Source organism: Leishmania major, chromosome 34 (genome assembly GCF_000002725.2).
Source record: "Leishmania major strain Friedlin complete genome, chromosome 34".
Taxonomy (NCBI): domain Eukaryota; phylum Euglenozoa; class Kinetoplastea; order Trypanosomatida; family Trypanosomatidae; genus Leishmania; species Leishmania major.
Window position 1 is genome coordinate 443,398 of NC_007286.2, and position 15,833 is coordinate 459,230.

General features: G+C 58.3%; 5 protein-coding genes across 5 annotated transcripts; all 5 read left to right on the plus strand.

The window, feature by feature from the left end:
* Window positions 1-1,661: 1,661 nt before the first annotated feature.
* LMJF_34_1000 (putative myosin IB heavy chain) lies at window positions 1,662-5,783 on the plus strand (the record flags this gene model as incomplete). The annotated part of the gene is made up of 1 exon (XM_001686141.1): window positions 1,662-5,783. One exon carries the CDS (start codon window positions 1,662-1,664, stop codon window positions 5,781-5,783), a length of 4,122 nt encoding a protein of 1,373 aa, XP_001686193.1.
* Window positions 5,784-6,598: 815 nt separating this feature from the next.
* On the plus strand, window positions 6,599-8,365 carry LMJF_34_1010 (conserved hypothetical protein; the record flags this gene model as incomplete). Its single annotated transcript, XM_001686142.1, has 1 exon — window positions 6,599-8,365. The coding sequence occupies one exon, from the start codon at window positions 6,599-6,601 to the stop codon at window positions 8,363-8,365; it is 1,767 nt and encodes a 588-aa protein (XP_001686194.1).
* An 893-nt stretch (window positions 8,366-9,258) lies between these two features.
* Window positions 9,259-10,629, plus strand: LMJF_34_1020 (conserved hypothetical protein; the record flags this gene model as incomplete). Its single annotated transcript, XM_001686143.1, has 1 exon — window positions 9,259-10,629. One exon carries the CDS (start codon window positions 9,259-9,261, stop codon window positions 10,627-10,629), a length of 1,371 nt encoding a protein of 456 aa, XP_001686195.1.
* Window positions 10,630-12,864: 2,235 nt separating this feature from the next.
* On the plus strand, window positions 12,865-13,620 carry LMJF_34_1030 (conserved hypothetical protein; the record flags this gene model as incomplete). Its single annotated transcript, XM_001686144.1, has 1 exon — window positions 12,865-13,620. The coding sequence occupies one exon, from the start codon at window positions 12,865-12,867 to the stop codon at window positions 13,618-13,620; it is 756 nt and encodes a 251-aa protein (XP_001686196.1).
* A 1,484-nt stretch (window positions 13,621-15,104) lies between these two features.
* Window positions 15,105-15,833, plus strand: LMJF_34_1040 (putative uracil phosphoribosyltransferase; the record flags this gene model as incomplete). Its single annotated transcript, XM_001686145.1, has 1 exon — window positions 15,105-15,833. The coding sequence occupies one exon, from the start codon at window positions 15,105-15,107 to the stop codon at window positions 15,831-15,833; it is 729 nt and encodes a 242-aa protein (XP_001686197.1).

Genomic DNA, 15,833 nt, shown 5'->3' on the forward strand with positions numbered 1-15,833 from the left:
GGCGCAGAAATGCAACCGCGCATGTGCGCACTTGCGCCTGTGGGACAGGATACAGGAGGAGCGAGGGGGGATCGTGGTAGACCAGGTCCGGACGTCTCAACTTCGGAAATGGGCTTGCTCGATGCTAAAGCAGTGCCGTTGAGAGAGAACAAAAATTTGAGCCCCCTCAAGAAAGGAACAGATCAAGGGTCGAGGGTGGCTGGCAGAGGGAGGGTGGAGAAGGTGGAGCTGTCTGTGAAGGTAGAGACAGGGGGTTGAGGATGGGAGGATGTCACGCGAAAGAGAAAAAAGTAGAGGGATCGCGTGGGCGGAGCGGGGGGGGGGAAGGGAATACTAGGTGTGCTTGCGTGCATTGAGCTGTCAGATGAGCTTGCTGCCTTTTTCATCTTACGTTGTTCGTTTGTGCGCTTCACGGCTTCTTTGCCTTACTTTATTGTTCCGCACTGCTGCCGGCCCTTCCTATGTCCACTGCCCACTCAGTCGCCCGTCGCCACCGGATGGACCGTCATCTAAGCCTTGGCTCCGTCAGCCGCCACGAATGCGTTTCTATTCTCTTTCTAGCGTATTTTCTTCGCTCCTTGTTCGCGTCGTTTCCTCGGGCCTTCTTTGCCCCTGTGCGCCCATAGATTTACCTGTCCGTGTACATGCGCATGATATATCCATATATGTGCATGTCTAAACATATATACATATGTATATATATATGCGTGTGCGTGTATGCGTGTGAGCAGCATGCCGGAAGGTGAGCCGTATGAGCTCGCAATCGGGGCAGTAGCGCTTGCCTTCACGAGTTTCAAGCGCAACCCCAACGAGGAGCAGAAGGGCAAGAGACGACACGTTCAAATAACAAAAAAGAGCGAACACGAACAACGTGTCGCGTACTTGTTACAGTTTTTGCTTCTACTCGTCAACGCACGCGTTTCCGGTGAAGCCTGCCATGTGGGCGGTGTTCGTTCGTGGCGGTGGAGTGGAGTATCCGATTTGTGGCAAGGCGCTGGAGAGTGCGGCGCCATCGCTTCCAATATCGCGGTCACTGACCACCTGCCGCAGGCACCGCGCGCCTTTTTTCGCTTGTCTTTCTCTCTCGATGCCCACACACTCTCTCATGAGCTTCTTTATTGGACCAACATCACCCTCGCCTTCGCTGTTTCTCTCTCCTCGCGCTGAGGTTCGAGACACACTGCTGAAGGCTCGAGCTCGAGCAGCGGCGGTCATAAGTGAGTGCGAGGGAGATCGAAAGACATAGCTTTACTCACAACAATCGCGTGCAGCTCTTGCTTGCGGCGTGCCATTTCAGTCGCATTTTCTGCTGTATTCTTCCTCTTCGAAGGTGAGTAACGGAACAGTTAGGTCGACCACACAGACACACACACACACACAGAGACACACAGAGACACACACACGATACCTCCACGATCAGATGCTCAACAAGCGCATTCGGCGCGCATCTCAACATTCTAGTGCAGAGGCTGTCGCTATCGCAACTCCCATAGGCCTCCGCAACGGTGGTCCATCGACCCCATCATTCTATCTGCATCTCTCTCTCTCTCTATATATATATATATTGCGCGGTTTGGTGCTCTAGTTCTGGCTGCTCTTGAAAGGGAGAAAAGAGACACTGGGATCTCGAACAATCACTTTTTAAAATAGGTCATATTGCGATGGCGTCTGACTACAAGCAGCGCGAGACGGTTGGCGTCGAGGATCTTGTTCTCCTCCCGCAGATCAGCGAGAAGGCCATCACTGATAACCTTTCTGTGCGCCATCGCGAGGATTTGATCTACACAAACATCGGCTCTGTGCTGCTCGTGGTGAACCCTTTCAAGGAGATCCAGGGCCTGTACAATGATGCGCACATGCAGTTCTACAGGCACAGTGGCCGGCTGAGCGGCGCGCGATACGCGCTGCTTGAGGGACAGGAGCCCGGCGACGCCGCTCTTGGCGGGCCGCACATCTTCGCCTTGGCCGAGGAGACGTACCGCAGCATGGTATCAGAGGAGGAGAACCAGTGCGTCATCATCTCCGGTGAATCGGGCGCCGGCAAGACGGAGGCATCGAAGCACATTATGCAGTACATCTCCGCAGTCTCTGGCAACACGAAAGACATGCAGCGGGTCAAGCGCATCATTCTCGAGTCCAACCCTCTACTGGAAGCGTTCGGCAATGCCAAGACGCTGCGCAACGACAACAGCTCGCGCTTTGGAAAGTTCCTCGAGATTTACTTCGACATCCGCGGCGGCCCGGTTGGTGGGCACCTCTCGCACTTTTTGCTCGAGAAGTCCCGTGTGTCAAGTCAGCAGGCGGGGGAGTGTAACTTCCACATCTTCTACCAGGTATGCGCTGGCGCAGCTGCTGAGCTGCACGGTGGCGGCAGCGGGCTCCAGCCCTTGAGAGAGGGCAAGGGCGGCAACCGGAAGGGCGCTGCTGCTGCGTGGGACGACTATGACAACGATGGCGGTGGCCATGCCCCTATTGCGTGGCGTGAGGTGTTTGAGGAGATGCGCATGCATAGGGGAGGCAGTAGCACCAACATTGGCCAGTCGCAGTCCTTCGCCTCTTCCTCTCCGTCTTCAGCGCATTATCCGTGGAAGTTTCTGCGCCCGTCATTGGGGCCTGGTCAACACGCGGAGGAGTTCACGTCTCGCGTCGGCATCGATGACTTGCGCGGCTGGCGTGAGACGCTCATTGCGATGGATGCGATGGGGATGGTGGCGCAGGATCAGGTGTCCGTCGTCAAGGTTCTGTGCCTGGTGCTGCACCTCGGCGAGCTTGAATTTGTGGCACCGGAGGAGGGCGGGGCGCTGGCGGCGGGGCAGAACCCATGCACCGTTGCCAATCCAAAGGAGCTCGCGTTTGTCGCGCAGCAGCTCGGCGTTGATGCTTCAGCGCTGCTGAAGGCTCTGACGTGGCGAAAGCTGCAGATGGGCGCGACGGAGGTGGTCTTCTCCCCTCTCGATGTGCAGCAGTGCCGCAGCACTCGCGACGCCGTGGCGAAGGTTCTCTACGAGGGTGTCTTTGAGTTCATCGTCAGCTCCGTGAACACCGCCTTCGGCGACGCTCCTCACGCTCTCATGCTCGGCGTGCTTGACATTTACGGCTTCGAAATTTTTGCCAAGAACGGGTTTGAGCAGTTCTGCATCAACTACGTGAACGAGAAGCTGCAGCAGATCTTCATTGAGCTGACGCTGCGAGTGGAGCAGGAGGAGTACGTGCGGGAGCACATACCGTGGGAGGACATCAAGTACTTTGACAACCAAGTCGTCTGTGACCTGATCGAGAACGACCGTCCGCCAGGCCTGTTCGCGCTCATGGACGACGTGTGCATCACCATGGCAAAGGAGGAGGAGTCTGTAGCGGACCGCAAGCTGCTGGACAAGTTGGGCATGACATACAGCAGCCACCCGAACTTTTTGCGCAGCGAGCGCGGCTTCATTGTCAAGCACTACGCTGGCGACGTCGAGTACAGCACGGACGGCTTCGTTGGCCGCAACAAGGATCGACTTGGCGCGGACGTGGTCGATGTGCTGTCAAAAAGTCAGGCACGCTTCTTGCTGGAAATTCTGACGGAGGTGCTGGCGGACGGCTTGACGGCGGCGGCGTCATCGCCTACCGGGGCCGGCGGAGCTCGTCGCGCCTACACCACAGCCGGCTTCAAGATCCGCCAGCAGGCCGCCGATCTTGTGCGCACGCTGAAGCAGTGCACACCCCACTACGTGCGTACCATCAAATCGAACGACGTGAAGCGGGCCAACTTCTTCGACGAGGCGCGGGTGCTGCACCAGGTGAAGTATCTCGGCCTCCTGGAGAACGTGCGGGTGCGGCGAGCGGGCTACAGCTACCGGCAATACTTTGACAAGTTCCTTAACCGCTTCAAATACACGTGTCCGAGCACCTATCCACGGCCCTTTCGAGGCACCGACAGGGCGGCGTGCGAGGCCATCCTCGCCTGCCTGCAGGAAGAGCAAGGGGTGCTGCCACCCGACTCCTTTGCGATTGGCACCAGTAAGGTATTTATTCGACAGCCGGAGCATCTCCTGGCACTTGAGCAGAGCCGCGAAGCCGCCTTTCATGCCCTATCTGTCACCATTCAACGTGCGTGGCGGCGCTACACGCAGTGCAAGCAGCTCCTCTGCCTCAAGGCGAAGCTGGACCGCACGTACACGCGGCACCGCAAGACGCGCCGTGCCGACAGTGTCTTTCGAGCCTACGAGGGCATCTACGTGGAGACTGACGCCGTGGTGGCCGTGCCAAGCCCTGCCGCAGTCGGCGGCACTAGCGCAGTCCCACGTGCGCTCTCCAACCGACTCACCGTGGCCCTCGATGCCATCCTGCAATTTGACCCCATCGCCAGTGCGTGGCACTCCTTCTGGACTCCGGGCGAGGCAGGCCGACCCCGCAAGAAGTTCTTCTTCAATGCTCTCACACGCGAGATGGTTTGGGAGCGACCCCGTGAGCTGGACCCTCCGCGTGTTGTCTTCTCCTGCGCCGTCGATCGCGTTGTCAACTGGGCCACCGCGAAAACCGTCAAGGAGTTCATTTTCCTCACGACGCACGACGTGCTGTACATGGTGCGCGAGACACCGACGTCCACAGAAGCGTTGCCGCCGTCCTCGCAGCCGCCGAGTAGTAGCGCAAAGCATTCCAACCGTGCGGCCGCAGCAGTGAAAGAGAAGCAATCGGTCGCCATGACACTGACGCCGTGCTTCACTCTGCAGAAGCGCATAGACCTGCGTCTTCTCACGCAGGTGGCGGTCACCACGATGGCCGACACGGTGCTGGTGGTGCGCGTGCTGCCGGTGCAGGCGCCATACCGCACAGTCACCGATACGGTCAAGACGAAAGCGGGACCTTCAAAATGCGAGACGTGCAACCGAGCTGCCACACCGGCGCTGCGCCGCGCCAACTGCCCGAGTTGCGGCCGGCTGTGCTGCGTCCGGCACTGTCTGACGTATGCGCGCCCGCTGCCCACCATCACTGGGCAAGCAGCCCCGGTGCGAGTCTGTCCCGCCTGCGTGGTAGGGGAGCCTTTGGAACCGGTCGAGGACATGGTGCTGCTGACGAGTTACAGGACGGAGCTTGCCGGCACGCTCTGTGCGCGTTACCAGGAGCGCATGGGCAACCCGCTGCCGCTCTTTGTGTCGGACAGCATTCCGTTCTCCAAGTGGACGCCTGCTCCGTCGCCACCGAAGGTGAAGCGCACGCGCCGCCCCGCCAAGCCCTCGGCAGGCCGAGGTGGCGAAGCCGGTGAGGAAGCTCAGCCGTTGGTGATTGGCGGATCGTACGAGGTGAAGCTGACGAGCACCGTCACCGATGACCCACTGGCGAACGACACTGTGCTCGTTGGTGCCGCCCCTCCAGCCCCGATGACGGCTGCCGCTTCCGCAGATGGCCGTGCAGGCGCAAAGGGCAAGAAGAAAGGCAAGGAGGCCTTCGACGACGAGGTAGCATACACCGTACCACCTGGCACGCCGCCTGTGCTGAGGGTGGTTGCGCCGCGTGGCATCACGGGAGAGCAGATCCGACGCATGGAGGCCGTTCGCGAGGAGCGCCGAAAAGCAGCTGCGGCACGAAGGCGTTGGGAGGAGGAGGAGGAGCGGGAGCGCGAAGCACAGCGGGAGCGCGAGCGTGAGGCTGAGCACCGGCGAGTTGTGCAGGAGCGGAAGAAGGCGAAGGCAGCCGAGGCGGCTCGCATGGAGGCGGAGCGTGCTACTCGTGAAAGGGCCGCCGCGGAGCGTCGTGAGGAGGCCGCTCGCGTGGTGGCGGAGCGCGCACGGCGCTGGTAGAAGAACACACAGCTCTGTTGCAAGTTGATTTTGTGTGCTGTCTGACCTGGGCGTGTGCGCGTGCTTTCGGTGTCCTTCGTCCTTTCTGCCTCAACCCTTCTCCTCTTCTTTATTATCCTGTCGTGTGCATTATGGCCACACACCCACCCACCCACCCACCCACACACACACACACACACACGAAACGAAAAACGAACACTCACTGCTCACGCTGTCCCTCCCCCCTCTGCACTTGTCGATGCCATTCACACACAGGCACTCACGTATCTATGATGATGGGACGTTGTGCAAGCATGCCGTTCACTTAGATGACACCAATTGTGCCCATGAAAGCCGCATGTGGAAACAACACACTGAGGGTGGTGAGAGGCGGCAGCCAGGGAGCTGAAGGAGCCGAAGAAACAAATGGCAGCTTCTTTTCCCCAGCTCGCCCTTCCCGCTCCATCTCCTCCCCAGCTGGTGGTGCGCAAGGTGATGCCGCGGTCCGTGGCCATCCTCTTCGATGCTTACCCTCTTCGCCCTCCTCCGCTTAGCATGCGCACCGTCACACCTTCTGTTGCCTCTCTTGTTCACTTCCTCCCACTTCTCCTCCGCTGCACGGAAACGGCCTTTTGCTTTCTTTCTCGACGGCTGCGGCGGACGTACGCAGTGGCGCAGCAGCTGAAAAGGTGAGGAATATTTGAACCATCTCACATCTGGCAAGCGTGACCCCTCACCCTCCCCTCCCCTTCATGGCGTCCTCATCCTTGTCCTTGTCGTCAGCGCCGTGTTCGTCGTGCGTGGTGGGCACACTGCCTGACTTACTGAAGCGGGCCATGACGCAGGGCAGACGCGGTGGCGTCACCGCCTATCTCGCCACTGAGCTGCCTCACAATCAACAGAGCTCAAAGGACGATTGTCAGGTGCGAACCGGCCATGCCTGTGCCTCTGTTGAGCCGCCGGGAATGTATGCGGTTTTCGAAGATGCAAGAAGTTGCTGTCGATGGACGGTTGAGCTAGTCATGGCGAAGGCGATAGGCGACGGCGACACGGGGGATGCCTGGTGGGCGAATCCGGAGCACCTTGCCGCTATTGACGCGACAGCAGCCGCCGAAGCGGTGGTGAGCGTTCCGCATCAGCCGGAAAAGAACACAGGAACTGGGTGCTCATCGCGCATTACCGCGATGCGCTACTACATGAAGCCTGACACGTGGACGCAAACGCTTCTGTCAGACGAAGGCGAGACGGCAAGGGAAAACCGCACCGATGGCGAGGTACCACACTCCGGCTCAGCATCCACTGGCGCGGTCACGAGTTCGGACCCCAGGGGGTGCAACAGCGATGCCCACGTACATCACCAGGCGACGTCTTCCTTACTCAGCACCGCATCCTCCGTGGTGACCACGACAGCCACGGAGGAGGCATCTTCGTTACCCGCAGCGTCTTCGCCTCTACATGGTCTTCCTCTCCACCAGTTGATAGAGCAGCACGCCGCGCTTGTACGACGCTTGGTGCAGGTGCTGGCCCCGCAGCGGCAAACCATCCCTCATGTTATCCGCGAGCTGTGCACAACAAGAGTCACCTCCCCCTCGTCCGCCGTTGCCAGCCGCGTCTGCGTACTTCCGTCGATGGATGCGTCGAATGCGGAGCCGATGCAGTACACTGAGCGCGACGTTGCCGCGGCTGTCGAGCAGCTCACCTCTTCCCACCCGCGCCAACCAAGGCTGCGTGAACTTAAGAGCGACGGCTACCTGCTCATGAATTTGGAAGGGTTCGCCGACGGCAAGACGCGGCACAAGGCGGTGAACCGTGCCTACCCAGCTCTAGCGCTGCACTGGCCTGCATCAGTGCAGCAGATGGACGCGATGGAGCGCTACGTCGACCGTGATGTCGTGCTTGACACCCGCAAGCGGCACCCCGAGTTGAGTGGAGAGGGATCAGATAAGAAGCAGGGACAGAAGCGGGACCGATCGCGGTCGAGCACTTCGTCGAATGCGTCAGGCGCGGACGAAGACGGGGCGCACAAAGCAAGAGCCCCTGGCTACACCAGCTCTCCGCCGTCTCCACCGTTGGGCATGGCAGCATCGCCGAAAAGGACGGCGCCGACGACGTCGTCTCGCCGCTTCTTTCAATCGTTGCGCGAGTATCCACGGTCTCTGGAGCACGGTGACTTGCATGCGTGGGCTCGCGGCACCGCAGCTCAGCAAGCGCGCGATTGTCTGCAGGCTGCTACGACGTTGACCCAGAGCTCGACGTCCACTGTCGACGGGTCTTCTGATGCAGCCACGCTCGGTCCGTTGCCAATCACGAACGAAGAGGACGTGGCAGTGCTGCGCTGCCAATACGATGCTCTTGCCGCCGCCGAAAGCGTCGTGGAGAAGCAGCTGCGTGCCTACAGTGACACAGTCCAAGAGCTACGCGGCTGGTACCGTGGGGAGCTGTGCACGCAGCAGTTCCGCTACGAGTTGGAGGCGTGGCTGCGCACCCAAGAGGAAAGCCGAGCCGTGCTGACAGACCTGTATGCTCAAATGCATGCTATGCGTTACAGCCTACAGCGCGACCTCTCCAACTACCTGCATCTGCACGCGCTGGGCGTGTTGTGACGTCTACCTGGCCCACAGACGCCCTTTTACACCCGCGCGCATGAATGCTGACAGTTGTGTAGTCGAGCGGCGCAGCTTGAAGTGAGGAGCGCATAATTGTGTGTGTATGCAGGTGTGTGGATGTGTGTGCCAGTCTGTCACGCTGCTGAGCTTGTCGCCCGAGCACAACAGATCAGCCAAAAAAGGAGCACACACACACACACACATACACACACGCAATGATGGTTGAAGGACACACAGCACGTTTGGCAAGTACGAAACAAAGCCAACCAAGTCCCCCCCCCCAAACAACGGAAAAAAAACAACAATGCAAAACTTGCCACGTCCATCACCACGGTTTTGCTTTCTCTCTTTCGTTAGTCACCATTTCCCGCAGTGTCACGGCCGATTCGAAGTGCAGGTGTGGAAGAGGAACCGCAGCATGCAACCGGCGTGCATGGAACAGAGGCCTGCAAACGTGCCTGTGCATGTCTGCGCGTGTGTGTCGCTGTCTGCGCCTCTGACTTTTTCTGTGTGTACTCTTGACTTTCCTCGAGTCGCATGAAACCGTTGGACGTGAGCCCCCTCGGGGATGCCCACAGTTCCCACCCCCACCCCTCCCTCCCCGCCAATGACCCCTTCTCTGTCGCATGTGTTTGTGCGTTCCTTGTGCTGCTCTACCTCTTCCTTCTACACATACGATATGCATAGCTGAGTACGCGTGCGTGACACTCACGAAGAAACATATTCATCGTAGCCGAAGGGTTTTTGAATAAAGGAACCAAGAAGGAGAGAGAGAGGAGCTCAGTGCTAGGTGACTCACCGTCTCGCCCTTGTGCGCAGAAGTACATCTACCTTACATAGTTGCATCATCCCATTCTCTCCTCTCGCACGCACGCGCGTGTGCATCGAGGATGTCGGCCGACCAGCGAGTAGCGGGGTGCGATGGAAGCAGCGGTGCCTCGACAGCACTACCACCGCTCACACCGCACACGATTGGCGGCAAGTCTAACGAGGCTCCGTACGATGAGCACCAAGACGCGGCCCCACCTCAGTACTCCATGGAGAGCGCGATTGGCTTGTCGGTACCCCTATATCAGCCGCACGCCCCAGCGCCTGGTGCGGTCATTGATCCGGACATGGTCGAGGACCACGTTAGCTTTCTGCGCACCGTGCGCGCCTTCCACGATTACAAGCGCCAGGCGCTGGCTGCCCGCGAGATGCGGTGCACCAACTTCCGCAAGCTGCAGGATCAGCACCGTCATTTGCTGTGTATAGACTTGGACAAGATCCTCGAGAAGTACCTAGAGTGCATTAAGGTGAACAGCGCCTTCTTCGACGCCATCTGCGAGGCAAGCGAGGAGCTCTTCGACAGCTACTGGCCCGAGGGTACGACGGTGTTCATGAAGGAGGTTCCTCCGCCGACGCCATTGGACATGAACAAGGTTTTCTCGACACTGCGCCAGTTCGTGCGCGACTGGTCCGCCGAAGGTGTGGCGGAGCGGGACTGTGTGTACAAGCCTATTCTGGATACGCTGGATCGCTGCTTCCCCAATCGCAGCGAGCGTGAGAACGTGCGCGTGTTGATCCCTGGTGCTGGACTCTGCCGGCTCTCTGTAGAACTTGCCCTCCACGGCTTCTTTGCCCAGGCAAACGAGTTTAGCTACCATATGCTGATCGCCGGCCACTATATTCAGAATCACGTGTTCGAATCATGTCAACACAAGATTTATCCCTACAGTGACAGCACATGCAATCTAGTCAACCGCGCTGACCAGTTTGCCGAGGTGCAGATCCCCGACTTGTGCGCGTCCGAGGCGATTGATGCGCTGCGTGACAAGGGCCTCTCCTTTGGCCAGCTTTCCATGGTCGCCGGCGACTTTACAGAGGTGTACGCAAAGCCACACCAGCACAAGACGTGGTCGGTCGTGGCCACGTGCTTTTTCATCGACACTGCCCACAACATCATCGAGTACCTCGTGATCATTTACAACCTTCTTGTCCCTGGCGGATACTGGGTGAATGTCGGGCCGCTACTTTACCACTTTGCCGACAGCGCGGACGACATGTCGATTGAGTTGTCGCTGGGCGAGGTCCTCACAGTTGCGCAGCGGATCGGGTTCGTGCTGAATGGGCCGCCGTCTTTTATCGACACGACCTACACGAATAATCAACGCAGCATGAAGCAGCTGGTGTACCGATGTGCGTTCTTTGTCCTGCAGCGTCCCTTGGCCGATAGGCAGACGGAACAGATGGATCGGAACGTGGAGGCGAAAGTAACGTAGGAAGTTGTGGCACAAATATGGCGTAAAGGGAAGCGGCGGTGTGAGGGGCACGTGCGAAGAGAGAGGGCTTACCCCGACAAGAAACATTGAATGGCTAGGTGGGGAAAGGGCGGGCCAGAGACGCGGCCGACTCGTTCTCGCGCATCGCAGATGGCGCACACTGCGTGCCCAAGTGGAGGTGGTGCTACCCCATTCGGTTGTGCATGCCTTTTCCTTTTGTAACTGTTGCCTCCACTGCGTCGGCTTACGAAATGTGGCGATCAGTGCCTCCAGCTTCTTCTCCCCCGCCCGGTCCCCACCTGTGTGGCTACCTTTTCTGCTACTTCACCGTGGTGCACACGCCGTGGAAGGGGCGGGGGGAGTTGTGGGATATGGGCCGCATCGCTACCACCATCACCTCTGCTTTGTGCCACCAAGAGTGAAGTTACTCGAATCGGCGCTGCTGCTGCAGTGGCTCACGCGACCACGAACTCCTTTGCGTGCGCCTTCCTTCTGCGTTGCCACCTTGCGTTGGCAGTCCGTGTGCATGTCAGCGCATGATTCGCAAAAGTAAAGCAAAAGCAAATGGATAGTGCACGCCGTGGTGGAGGGGGAGGGGGGGAGGGGTAGGTGATGAGTATGCTCTGAGGACAGGCACTGATTCTTTTAATCACCACGCAGTGCGGCAGGTCACTGTGCGGATGCGCTTCAGGCATTGTGAGCTAGCGCTGATGCGGGTGCTTGCCTCCCCCTCTTCAACTTCCTGTACAGTGCTTCCATTTGTCTTCTTCAAGAAGCGTGCTCACCGTCGTTGGCATGACAGGCTGAACTCTTTTGTTTTCTCTCGTTGACTCGGAGTAGAAGACAAAGCAGAGCTACTCGGTGTGGTGACACACAAGCAGATGCATCCACGCGCATGCAGACATCGCTTCCTCTCTCAAATCCACAGGAGGAAGGTGTGTGCGTGTGTGTGTGTGGGGGGGGGTCGAGGCTGTCTTATCACACAGTAAAGTGCTTCTTCTTACCCATTTGACAGGTGTCGGTTGCTGTGTCCTCAAGGCTTCTGCACTGCACGGCAACTGTGTGCCACCCTCTCTTCCCTGTTTAAGTCCTGGGGTGCATAGATTGTCGCCGTCGTAGCAAACATCAAGGATATATATGTAAGCAAGCGAAGTTGTTATGAAGCGCTCATGAGTGCTCTGCTCGTTCCTTTATGGGCTGCCGTTACACAGCGTGCTTCAATGCGCGTGTATTTGCAGCGAAGTGTAGGCTGCCTCTTAACCACCTTTACGTCGCCTACCGAGACTCCCTCGGCACACGCATGCGCTTCTCATGCTTGCCCCATTCCAACAGTCACTATCATGTCTGCTGCTTTTCTTTCGCCTTTCTCGGAATGTGTCTGCAGCTTTGCAGCCGCACGCGCCACCACCAACTGCGTGCGTGTACACAAACCAAACCCCGCACCAAAGACAAGCGCGCAGGCAAGCAGCAGAAGAAAACGAAACAGAGAAAAAAAACGCTCAGCAGCTTTCGACACGAACCCTGGCGTGAGGCGAGGCGTGCTGCAGAATCTTTTCGGCGTGGCTGTGTGCGTCTATATGTGTGATTGTCACAAAGTGTTTCGCCTCCGTCCATTTCTGTGTGGCAGCAAACAGAGAGTAGAGCGCGTCGGACTTCTTTTTTTCTCGTCGTCTGTTGTTGTTGTTGTGTGTTCGGGAGGACGTTCAAGCACAGACACACACGCGTCTGCCCGATCTCTCGTCACACCTGCTGAATGCGAGTGAGGCTCCATTTCTTTTCCTCTTCTTCCCCTCTTTTTGTGTTCGCAGTCTTCTCCCATTTTCTTTCCCACCTTCTTCAGAGGTGATGGACCCGTTGTGCTCACCATCCGCCGTTAGCATTAACGGAACGCCTCAGACCTCGGTGGTAAACACCTCCTCGACGACGTCCGTCGTCGCTTCACCAGCACGGCCGAAGTTGAACCGCAGCGTGAAGTTTGATCCCACTATCGGCGGTCCGCTGCACAGCGGTGATCTGAGCCTTGACACGTCGTTTGTTCATGGTGCAGGAGGTGATGCTGATGCTCGTGAGCACTATGGCAGGCGCGGTAGAGCTGATGAGGCAGCGACTGACTCTCCGTTGTATTCGGGTGATGTTTTGCACGAACACGAGGAGCTGCTACCCTTTCAACTCACCCGTGAAGACGTAGCGGCCGCCTTTGAGTTTCTCGACGTGAACGGCAGCGGTCTGCTCACCATGGGAAACCTCAAGCACCGCCTCTCCGCCTTCTACCCACACCTGACAAGCAAAGAATATAAGTTTCTTGTCGAAGACCCCAGCGGCTCTACAGGCGGCGGCGGTACTGCATCCAGTGCAGCGAGGTCTGCCGTAGCAGCGCGGCATGGTGGCGCTGCTGACGGTTGCGGTGGTAGCACCGGCGGGCCCACAACCTCGTCACTTGCCCAGGCCGCCTCATCGGCGCGTCCCTCGAACTTATCCTTCGACGACGGCGGAGATGCGGTTCATGCCAATGGTGCTTTGTCAGGCGAAGGAGTTGCCAGTGGTGTGGGAGGGTCGAACGCAACCAGCGCGCGCGCCGGTCTCGACGTTGATCAGCTGTGGGACCTCATCAACTCATTTCAGCAGCTCCAGCGAACCTTTGGCGCCGCTCAAGCCGGCCAGGCAGAAGGGCAAAATGCACAAAACACGCGCTCAGCGTTCAACTCTAGCTTCGACGCGTACCTCGTCGGCACGCACGGAACCCAAGGCATCCGGAGCGCAGACATCGGCTTCGACGCCGTCGGCGAAGCCTTCCGCATCTACGACCCTCACAACACGCACTACGTGGAGGAGGAAGTCCTGTCCTGCATCATGGCGCGCGTCGGCTTCGGCGAGCTGACCGAAGAGGAGCTTGCGGTTCTGGTGAGCACGGCTGACTTTGACGGCGACGGCCGCATCAGCCTCGAGGACTTCCGCCGCTTGGTCAGCATGAAAGGTCGCTTCGAAAAGTGAAGGTATGGTTTTACGGGGTGGTGGTGGTGGTGGTGCTGCAGAACACAAGCGATGCGCAGGTGCCAAGCGGTGTGTGTGTGTGGGGGTGGGGGGGGGAAGGTTGGAAGGCATTCACCCGCGCAACGTAACGTCTGAGTCCCTCAATAGGCGATCCCCTTCCCCACGGCCCTGCTCTATTCTCTGCTCTCTTCTTCTGCAACCTCCGGGGCGGATATCGATGTTCTTTTGCTTTCGCAGGCGAAGGTGCATGTTGTGTGGATGTGTTTGCCCCTCTCCTCACTGTCGCTCTCTCCCCTTCCTTTCCCATTTCTCGTCTGGCACGTCTTTGGCGGAGCTCCGAGAGCTGGGGGGAGGGCAAGAGGCTCGAGGAGGGCATCGCCAAGCGTTTCCTTTTTCTCGTTTCGTTAGGTTTTCGATGTACAGGGAGCGTCTAGCTTCTTGGAGCTTTCATTGCCATTCCAGCCTCGGCTTGCTGTCTGGTCCGGTGCCCCCCCCCCCCCCCCCCTCCCTCCCTGTCTTGCTCTTACACCGTCATCATTTTCTTGACGCGTATCAAGATGCAAAACGGGGAAATAAACGATGAAAGTGAGCTGGAGACGAGGACCTTGGATGAGGACCGTGCGGGGTGCGCAAGTGCGTGCGCGTGTGCGGGGCCGATGTATTCGAGCATCGACAGTTGCCCTGCTGTTTCCTCTATTTTGAAAGGCGAACTCGAGCTATAATGGACGTACTAGCCCTCCTGCACGTGTGCGTGTAACGGCAGACACCATCCTCGCTGCATTCACGCTCCCTGGATCTCCGTGCCTTCTGATGCTCTTTCCTTTCTAACCCTCTTTCCTCATGTGTCCCGCGTGGCCGCCTCCCTTTCCGTTTCCGTTTGCTACGCGCCATGTCTCGCTCTCACTTTCTCTCTCGCTCTCGCTCCCCCTCGTTTGGCTTCTTTGGCGCTCCCCGTATGTATGTTGCCGTTTGCCGGTGGATCGCTGTCGCCCTCTCTTCGCCTCCTGCTCCTTTCGCCCTTTCCCCTTCCCCCCTCCACTATAATTCCTTCGCTTCTCTTCATGCTCTTATCTTTTTGTTTTTCGTGTACTTCGACCACGCGCACTGGTGACGAGTTGAGAAGTGAACGAAAAACAAACAAACAAAAGACACCAACAACGGATCTCCCCTCCCCCTCCCTCCCCTCTTGCTGTTTCGTCGCTGCCTCGCTCCCTCCTTCTTCTCTGCTTGAGACGCTGACGTGCAGGACCTGCAACGTTCGCGCCATCAAGCTTGCACAGACACGCATACACTCACATAGACACGATAGGGTTTGTAAACGGGCAACCGAAGCAAACAGCAGCATCAAAGTTGGGCCTCAAGAGAAAGTACACACACACACACACACACACACACACGTATACGCAGAGAATCTGGTTTCAGCTTCTCTGCTTTCTCATTTGCTATTCTCTCTTCGTTAACGCTTTCGAGGTCAAAAACACAAGATGTCTCAACAGGAAGGCACCTCGCCAACGGATCGCGAGAGCACCATGCAGATTCTGAACATGTTCCCCGGACACCTCCACTTGCTGCCACAGACGCCGCAGCTTCATTTCCTCTTCACTGTCATCCGCGACGTGGAGACTCAGCGCACGGACTTCATCTTCTACTCAGAGCGCATCATACGCCTCATCTTTGAGGCGGCGCTGTGCTTGATCCCTGTGAAGCCGTTTAATGTCATCACACCAGTAGGTGCTGTGTACAGGGGTGTTCGGCCGGACGACCGCGGCATCATCGGCGTCTCCATCATGCGTGCTGGCGAGTCGATGGAGCGCGTGCTGCGTGAGATGTGCCCCGGTGTCCGCATCGGCAAGATCCTCGTTCAACGCGACGAGACGAGCACCGACAAGACTCCCGATGCACGCTTCACATATAGCAAGCTGCCCACAGATGTAGCCTCGCGCCGCGTGCTGCTGCTGGACCCAATGTGCGCGACCGGTGGGAGCGTCATCAAGGCGACGGAGATCCTGATCAACGAGTACGGCGTGCTCGAGGAGGACATCATCTTCTTGAACCTTATCTCCGCCCCCGCAGGAATCAGGAAGTATCTCGGTCGGTTCCCCAAAATCCAGATTGTGACCGCCGCCATCGACGACGACTTGGATGAGAACAGGTACATCGTGCCCGGCCTCGGTGACTTTGGCGACCGCTATTTCGGCACGATATCGGAGTGA